Source organism: Lampetra planeri, unplaced genomic scaffold (genome assembly GCF_965212315.1).
Source record: "Lampetra planeri unplaced genomic scaffold, kcLamPlan1.2.h2 scaffold_598, whole genome shotgun sequence".
In the NCBI taxonomy this organism is placed as follows: domain Eukaryota; kingdom Metazoa; phylum Chordata; class Hyperoartia; order Petromyzontiformes; family Petromyzontidae; genus Lampetra; species Lampetra planeri.
Window position 1 is genome coordinate 1 of NW_027615421.1, and position 12,500 is coordinate 12,500.

The 12,500-nt window shown below is 43.0% G+C and overlaps 1 protein-coding gene across 1 annotated transcript in view; it reads right to left on the bottom strand.

The window, feature by feature from the left end:
- Positions 1-526: 526 nt before the first annotated feature.
- The window catches only part of LOC144741563 (ganglioside-induced differentiation-associated protein 1-like), a gene marked incomplete at its 3' end in the record, with an annotated part of 28,990 nt that continues 17,016 nt past the window's right edge, over positions 527-12,500 (bottom strand). Inside the window, 1 exon segment of the mRNA XM_078624068.1 lies at positions 527-641. Within this exon segment, the coding sequence (XP_078480194.1) occupies positions 527-641 (115 nt within the window).

Here is a 12,500-nt window from a genome sequence, read left to right on the forward strand (position 1 = left end):
CTCTCACCCACTCTCTCACCACCCTCTCACCCACTCTCTCACCCACTCACCATCTCACCCACCATCTCACTCACCTCTCTCACCCACTCACCATCTCATCCACTCACTCTCTCACCACCCTCTCACCCACTCTCTCACCCACTCACCATCTCACCACCCTCTCACCACGCTCTCACCCACTCACCATCTCACCACCCACTCACCACGCTCTCACCACCCTCTCACCCACTCTCTCACCCACTCACCATCTCACCACCATCTCACTCACTCTCTCACCCACTCACCATCTCATCCACTCACTCTCTCATCCACACTCTCACCCACTCACCATCTCACCACCCTCTCACCACGCTCTCACCCACTCTCTCACCCACTCTCTCACCCACTCACCATCTCACCACCCTCTCAACACGCTCTCACCCACTCTCTCACCCACTCTCTCACCATCTCACCCACTCTCTCACCCACACTCTCACCCACACTCTCACCCACTCACCATCTCACCACCCACTCACCACGCTCTCACCTGGGCTCTCCTGGCTGCGCTGCTCCAGTTCCGTCTCCACCTGATCCAGGACCCGGTCCAGATCTTCCAGCACGCGCTCTAGGTGCACCAGGTCATCCTGTTCCAGCAACTTCGACTACATTGTACACCACACACACACAGTGATACACTATACACTACACACACACAGTGATACACTATACACTACACACACAGTGATACACTATACACTACACACACACAGTGATACACTATACACTACACACACACAGTGATACACTATACACTACACACACACAGTGATACACTATACACTACACACACAGTGATACACTATACACTACACACACACAGTGATACACTATACACTACACACACACAGTGATACACTATACACTACACACACACAGTGATACACTATACACGACACACACACAGTGATACATTATACACTACACACACACAGTGATACATTATACACTACACACACACAGTGATACACTATACACTACACACACACAGTGATACACTATACACTACACACACACAGTGATACACTATACACTACACACCACAGTGATACACTATACACTACACACACACAGTGATACACTATACACTACACACACACAGTGATACACTATACACTACACACACACAGTGATACACTATACACTACACACACAGTGATACACTATACACTACACACACACAGTGATACACTATACACTACACACACACAGTGATACACTATACACTACACACACACAGTGATACACTATACACTACACACACACAGTGATACACTATACACTACACACACACAGTGATACACTATACACTACACACACAGTGATACATTATACACTACACACACACAGTGATACACTATACACTACACACACACAGTGATACATTATACACTACACACACACAGTGATACACTATACACTACACACACACAGTGATACATTATACACTACACACACACAGTGATACACTATACACTACACACACACAGTGATACACTATACACTACACACACAGTGATACATTATACACTACACACACACAGTGATACACTATACACTACACACACACAGTGATACATTATACACTACACACACACAGTGATACATTATACACTACACACACACAGTGATACACTATAGCACTACACACACACAGTGATACACTATACACTACACACACACAGTGATACACTATACACTACACACACACACAGTGATACACATACACTACACACACACAGTGATACACTATACACTACACACACACAGTGATACACTATACACTACACACACACAGTGATACACTATACACTACACACACACAGTGATACACTATACACTACACACACACAGTGATACACTATACACTACACACACACAGTGATACACTATACACTACACACACACAGTGATACATTATACACTACACACACAGTGATACATTATACACTACACACACACAGTGATACATTATACACTACACACACACAGTGATACACTATACACTACACACACACAGTGATACACTATACACTACACACACACAGTGATACACTATACACTACACACACACAGTGATACACTATACACTACACACACACAGTGATACACTATACACTACACACACAGTGATACACTATACACTACACACACACAGTGATACACTATACACTACACACACACAGTGATACATTATACACTACACACACATAGTGATACACTATACACTACACACACACAGTGATACACTATACACTACACACACACAGTGATACACTATACACTACACACACACAGTGATACATTATACACTACACACACACAGTGATACACTATACACTACACACACACAGTGATACACTATACACTACACACACAGTGATACACTATACACTACACACACACAGTGATACACTATACACTACACACACACAGTGATACACTATACACTACACACACAGTGATACACTATACACTACACACACACAGTGATACACTATACACTACACACACACAGTGATACACTATACACTACACAACAGTGATACACTATACACTACACACACACAGTGATACACTATACACTACACACACACAGTGATACATTATACACTACACACACAGTGATACACTATACACTACACACACACAGTGATACACTATACACTACACACACACAGTGATACACTATACACTACACACACAGTGATACACTATACACTACACACACACAGTGATACACTATACACTACACACACACACAGTGATACACTATACACTACACACACAGTGATACACTATCACACTACACACACACAGTGATACACTATACACTACACACACACAGTGATACATTATACACTACACACACAGTGATACACTATACACTACACACACACAGTGATACATTATACACTACACACACAGTGATACACTATACACTACACACACACAGTGATACACTATACACTACACACACACAGTGATACACTATACACTACACACACAGTGATACACTATACACTACACACACACAGTGATACATTATACACTACACACACACAGTGATACATTATACACTACACACACACAGTGATACACTATACACTACACACACAGTGATACACTATACACTACACACACACAGTGATACACTATACACTACACACACAGTGATACACTATACACTACACACACACAGTGATACATTATACACTACACACACACAGTGATACACTATACACTACACACACACAGTGATACACTATACACTACACACACACAGTGATACACTATACACTACACACACACAGTGATACACTATACACTACACACACACAGTGATACACTATACACTACACACACACAGTGATACACTATACACTACACACACACAGTGATACACTATACACTACACACACACAGTGATACATTATACACTACACACACACAGTGATACACTATACACTACACACACAGTGATACACTATACACCACACACACAGTGATACACTATACACTACACACACAGTGATACACTATACACTACACACACACAGTGATACACTATACACTACACACACACAGTGATACATTATACACTACACACACACAGTGATACACTATACACTACACACACAGTGATACACTATACACTACACACACACAGTGATACATTATACACTACACACACACAGTGATACACTATACACTACACACACACAGTGATACACTATACACTACACACACACAGTGATACACTATACACTACACACACAGGTGATACACTATACACTACACACACACAGTGATACACTGTACACTACACACACACAGTGATACACTATACACTACACACACACAGTGATACACTATACACTACACACACACAGTGATACACTATACACTACACACACACAGTGATACACTATACACTACACACACACAGTGATACACTGTACACTACACACACACAGTGATACACTATACACTACACACACACAGTGATACACTATACACTACACACACACAGTGATACACTATACACTACACACACACAGTGATACACTATACACTACACACACACAGTGATACACTATACACTACACACACACAGTGATACACTATACACTACACACACACAGTGATACATTATACACTACACACACAGTGATACACTATACACTACACACACACAGTGATACACTATACACTACACACACACAGTGAACATTATACACTACACACACACAGTGATACACTATACACTACACACACAGTGATACACTATACACTACACACACACAGTGATACACTATACACTACACACACACAGTGATACACTATACACTACACACACACAGTGATACACTATACACTACACACACAGTGATACACTATACACTACACACACACAGTGATACACTATACACTACACACACACAGTGATACACTATACACTACACACACACAGTGATACATTATACACTACACACACACAGTGATACACTATACACTACACACACACAGTGATACACTATACACTACACACACACAGTGATACATTATACACTACACACACACAGTGATACACTATACACTACACACACACAGCTACACTATACACTACACACACACAGTGATACACTATACACTACACACACAGTGATACACTATACACTACACACACACAGTGATACACTATACACACACACACACAGTGATACACTATACACTACACACACACAGTGATACACTATACACTACACACACACAGTGATACACTATACACTACACACACACAGTGATACACTATACACTACACACACACAGTGATACACTATACACTACACACACACAGTGATACACTATACACTACACACACACAGTGATACACTATACACTACACACACACAGTGATACACTATACACTACACACACACAGTGATACACTATACACTACACACACAGTGATACACTATACACTACACACACACAGTGATACACTATACACTACACACACACAGTGATACACTATACACTACACACACACAGTGATACACTATACACTACACACACACAGTGATACACTATACACTACACACACACAGTGATACACTATACACTACACACACACAGTGATACACTATACACCACACACACACAGTGATACATTATACACTACACACACACAGTGATACACTATACACTACACACACACAGTGATACACTATACACTACACACACAGTGATACACTATACACTACACACACAGTGATACACTATACACTCACACACACAGTGATACACTATACACTACACACACACAGTGATACACTATACACTACACACACAGTGATACACTATACACTACACACACACAGTGATACACTATACACTACACACACACAGTGATACACTATACACTACACACACAGTGATACACTATACACTACACACACACAGTGATACACTATACACTACACACACACAGTGATACACTATACACTACACACACACAGTGATACACTATACACTACACACACAGTGATACACTATACACTACACACACAGTGATACACTATACACTACACACACACAGTGATACACTATACACTACACACACACAGTGATACACTATACACTACACACACAGTGATACACTATACACTACACACACACAGTGATACATTATACACTACACACACAGTGATACACTATACACTACACACACAGTGATACACTATACACTACACCACACAGTGATACACTATACACCACACACACAGTGATACACTATACACTACACACACACAGTGATACACTATACACTACACACACACAGTGATACACTATACACTACACACACAGTGATACACTATACACTACACACACACAGTGATACACTATACACTACACACACACAGTGATACACTATACACTACACACACACAGTGATACACTATACACTAACACACACAGTGATACACTATACACTACACACACACAGTGATACACTATACACTACACACACACAGTGATACACTATACACTACACACACACAGTGATACACTATACACTACACACACAGTGATACACTATACACTACACACACACAGTGATACACTATACACTACACACACAGTGATACACTATACACTACACACACAGTGATACACTATACACTACACACACACAGTGATACACTATACACTACACACACACAGTGATACACTATACACTACACACACAGTGATACACTATACACTACACACACACAGTGATACACTTCTACACTACACACACACAGTGATACACTATACACTACACACACACAGTGATACACTATACACTACACACACACAGTGATACACTATACACTACACACACACAGTGATACATTATACACTACACACAGTGATACACTATACACTACACACACACAGTGATACACTATACACTACACACACACAGTGATACACTATACACTACACACACACAGTGATACATTATACACTACACACACACAGTGATACACTATACACTACACACACAGTGATACACTATACACTACACACACAGTGATACACTATACACTACACACACACAGTGATACACTATACACTACACACACACAGTGATACACTATACACTACACACACAGTGATACATTATACACTACACACACACAGTGATACACTATACACTACACACACACAGTGATACACTATACACTACACACACACAGTGATACACTATACACTACACACACACAGTGATACACTATACACTACACACACACAGTGATACACTATACACTACACACACACAGTGATACACTATACACTACACACACAGTGATACACTATACACTACACACACAGTGATACACTATACACAACACACACACAGTGATACACTATACACTACACACACAGTGATACACTATACACTACACACACAGTGATACACTATACACTACACACACACAGTGATACACTTATACACTACACACACAGTGATACATTATACACTACACACACAGTGATACACTATACACTACACACACACAGTGATACATTATACACTACACACACAGTGATACACTATACACTACACACACACAGTGATACACTATACACTACACACACAGTGATACACTATACACTACACACACACAGTGATACACTATACACTACACACACACAGTGATACACTATACACTACACACACACAGTGATACACTATACACTACACACACACAGTGATACACTATACACTACACACACACAGTGATACATTATACACTACACACACACAGTGATACACTATACACTACACACACACAGTGATACACTATACACTACACACACACAGTGATACACTATACACTACACACACACAGTGATACACTATACACTACACACACACAGTGATACACTATACACTACACACACACAGTGATACACTATACACTACACACACACAGTGATACACTATACACACCACACACACAGTGATACACTATACACTACACACACACAGTGATACACTATACACTACACACACAGTGATACACTATACACTACACACACACAGTGATACACTATACACACCACACACACAGTGATACACTATACACTACACACACAGTGATACACTATACACTACACACACACAGTGATACACTATACACTACACACACACAGTGATACACTATACACTACACACACAGTGATACACTATACACTACACACACACAGTGATACACTATACACTACACACACACAGTGATACACTATACACTACACACACACAGTGATACATTATACACTACACACACAGTGATACACTATACACTACACACACACAGTGATACACTATACACTACACACACACAGTGATACACTATACACTACACACACACAGTGATACACTATACACTACACACACACAGTGATACATTATACACTACACACACAGTGATACACTATACACTACACACACACAGTGATACACTATACACTACACACACACAGTGATACACTATACACTACACACACACAGTGATACATTATACACTACACACACAGTGATACACTATACACTACACACACACAGTGATACACTATACACTACACACACACAGTGATACACTATACACTACACACACACAGTGATACACTATACACTACACACACACAGTGATACACTATACACTACACACACACAGTGATACACTATACACTACACACACAGTGAAAAACACAACAGTGATACACTATACACTACACACACACAGTGATACACTATACACTACACACACACAGTGATACATTATACACTACACACACACAGTGATACACTATACACTACACACACAGTGATACACTATACACTACACACACGCAGTGATACACTATACACTACACACAGACAGTGATACACTATACACTACACACACAGTGATACACTATACACTACACACACAGTGATACACTATACACTACACACACAGTGATACACTATACACTACACACACACAGTGATACACTATACACTACACACACGCAGTGATACACTATACACTACACACAGACAGTGATACACTATACACTACACACACAGTGATACACTATAACAACTACACACACAGTGATACACTATACACTACACACACGCAGTGATACACTATACACTACACACACAGTGATACACTATACACTACACACACACAGTGATACACTATACACTACACACACACAGTGATACACTATACACTACACACACAGTGATACACTATACACTACACACACACAGTGATACACTATACACTACACACACACAGTGATACACTATACACTACACACACAGTGATACACTATACACTACACACACAGTGATACACTATACACTACACACACACAGTGATACACTATACACTACACACACACAGTGATACACTATACACTACACACACCACAGTGATACACTATACACTACACACACACAGTGATACACTATACACTACACACACACAGTGATACACTATACACTACACACACACAGTGATACATTATACACTACACACACACAGTGATACACTATACACCACACACACACAGTGATACACTATACACTACACACACACAGTGATACACTATACACTACACACACACAGTGATACACTATACACTACACACAGACAGTGATACACTATACACTACACACACAGTGATACACTATACACTACACACACAGTGATACACTATACACTACACACACGCAGTGATACACTATACACTACACACACAGTGATACACTATACACTACACACACACAGTGATACACTATACACTACACACACACAGTGATACACTATACACTACACACACACAGTGATACACTATACACTACACACACACAGTGATACACTATACACTACACACACACAGTGATACACTATACACTACACACACAGTGATACACTATACACTACACACACACAGTGATACACTATACACTACACACACACAGTGATACACTATACACTACACACACACAGTGATACATTATACACTACACACACACAGTGATACACTATACACCACACACACACAGTGATACACTATACACTACACACACACAGTGATACACTATACACTACACACACACAGTGATACACTATATACTACACACACACAGTGCTACACTATACACTACACACACAGTGATACATTATACACTACACACACACAGTGATACACTATACACCACACACACACAGTGATACACTATACACTACACACACACAGTGATACACTATACACTACACACACACAGTGATACACTATATACTACACACACACAGTGCTACACTATACACTACACAGTGTGTGTGGGGAGTGGTGGGTGTAGCGGTTAGCGCTACGTTGCGATACGAACCTGGCGACACGGGTTCGATTCCCGCTCACGGCAAACACCACCAGTGACGATTATCTGAACCGGTCCCGGGCCTCCCCTAGGTCGACTCAGCCTCAAATGAGTACCTGGTGCGGTGTGTGAACATCGCCACTGGGGAGACAAAGGCGGCCGGGCGTGGTGCTGGCCACCCACCCCCTCGTGTGCCGTTCCGGCCTTCACAGGTGCTCGCTAACAGCACTTGCCCCTACAGTCTGTTAAGGCTATAGGGGGATCTTTGTCTTGTGTGTCTGTGTGTGTGTGTCTGAGTGTGTGTGTCTGAGTGTGTGTGTCTGTGTGTGTCTCTGTCTGTGTGTGTCTCTGTCTGTGTGTGTAACTGTCTGTGTGTGTCTCTGTCTGTGTGTGTAACTGTCTGTGTGTGTCTCTGTCTGTGTGTGTAACTGTCTGTGTGTGTCTCTGTCTGTGTGTGTAACTGTCTGTGTGTGTCTCTGTCTGTGTGTGTAACTGTGTGTGTGTGTCTCTGTCTGTGTGTGTAACTGTGTGTGTGTGTGTGGGGGTGTGGGCATGTGTGTGATTATTCAATATCGCCTTGCCAGGCACGCTGAGGAGAGGCTTTCGGAGCCCCAATGCGGTTTCAGGAAAGGGCGGTCCTGCACAGATGCCATGTTCTCTGTCCGTCTGCTACAGCAGAGGTGTAGGGAATTCCAACAAGACCTACATCTCTGCTTTATTGACCTGGTCAAGGCCTATGATACCATCAGTAGGACTGGTCTCTGGGTTGTTCTTCGTGCTTTCGGAGTCCCTGACCCTCTGCTCACGCTCATTAAGGACCTTCATGATGGTGAGCGGGCCCCGGGTAAAACTACGTGGCCGGGAGTCGGAGCCTTTCCCTGTACACCTTGGGGTGCGACAGGGATGTCCTCTGGCTCCCACATTATTTAACATCTATTTCGACCACGTAGTTCGTGAAGCCTTCAATAGCTGTACCGGAGGAATTTCCATCTGGTACAGATACAATGGGAGGCTGATCGACGCCCGGGTGCGATCAAGGGATGGCTCCCTATTGGTCAACCACGTTATGTATGCCGATGATTTGGTAATAGCTGCTCATTCAGAAGAGGAGTTGGAGACGCTGCTGCTGAGACTGGAGCGTGCCACTCAGAGGTGGGGCCTTACCATCAGCCCCACCAAAACTAAGCACCTGCCTGGGTATTTTGTACCATCGGACACTCCACCCCCACAACTCCCAATCGGTGATGGGGCAGTTGTGGAGAGAGTGGAGAGTTTCCCATACCTGGGCAGTGTGCTTATGACCGGCTCCGGTTTAACAGCAGAGGTCTCACTCCGAATCAGTCGAGCGGCAATATCTTTCATCGGTTGCGTAACGCTGCTGTGTGGAAGCTACCTGGTCTGTCGCTCCGCACGAAGATTCAGGTCTTCCAACAACAACGGAGGGCGGAGGAGCGACGCTCACAACAACGAGCGGAGCGCCGGGTGGCTAAAGCACAGCAAGTTGGCACAGTAGGGGGCACAGGTGGTGCATCAGCCAGTCATCTCGGTCATCTCGGTCAGTCTACCCGTGGCACCTGCTGGGTCTGCCCCGTGACCTCCTGCCAGCGGGCGTTCGACACTTCACGTGGCCTCAAGGTGCACATGGCCTGGCACAAGCGTCGTGGTGACGTCACCGCCACTTAGTGGCGAATGGCGGTTGTTGTTGTTGTATATGTGTATGTGTGTATGTGTGTCTGTGTGTGTCTCTGTCTGTGTGTGTCTCTGTCTGTGTGTGTCTCTGTCTGTGTGTGTAACTGTCTGTGTGTGTCTCTGTCTGTGTGTGTCTCTGTCTGTGTGTGTCTCTGTCTGTGTGTGTAACTGTCTGTGTGTGTCTCTGTCTGTGTGTGTCTCTGTCTGTGTGTGTAACTGTCTGTGTGTGTCTCTGTCTGTGTATGTCTCTGTCTGTGTGTGTAACTGTCTGTGTGTGTCTCTGTCTGTGTATGTCTCTGTCTGTGTGTGTAACTGTCTGTGTGTGTCTCTGTCTGTGTGTGTAACTGTCTGTGTGTGTCTCTGTCTGTGTGTGTAACTGTCTGTGTGTGTCTCTGTCTGTGTGTGTAACTGTGTGTGTGTGTGTGGGGGTGTGGGCGTGTGTGTGATTATTCAACATCGCCTTGCCAGGCACGCTGAGGAGAGGCTTGCGGAGCCCCAATGCGGTTTCAGGAAAGGGCGGTCCTGCACAGATGCCATGTTCTCTGTCCGTCTGCTACAGCAGAGGTGTAGGGAATTCCAACAAGACCTACATCTCTGCTTTATTGACCTGGTCAAGGCCTATGATACCATCAGTAGGCCTGGGCTCTGGGTTGTTCTTCGTGCTTTCGGAGTCCCTGACCCTCTGCTCACGATCATTAAGGACCTTCATGATGGTGAGCGGGCCCGGGGTAAAACTACGTGGCTGGGAGTCGGAGCCTTTCCCTGTACACCTTGGGGTGCGACAGGGATGTCCTCTGGCTCCCACATTATTTAACATCTATTTTGACCACGTAGTTCGTGA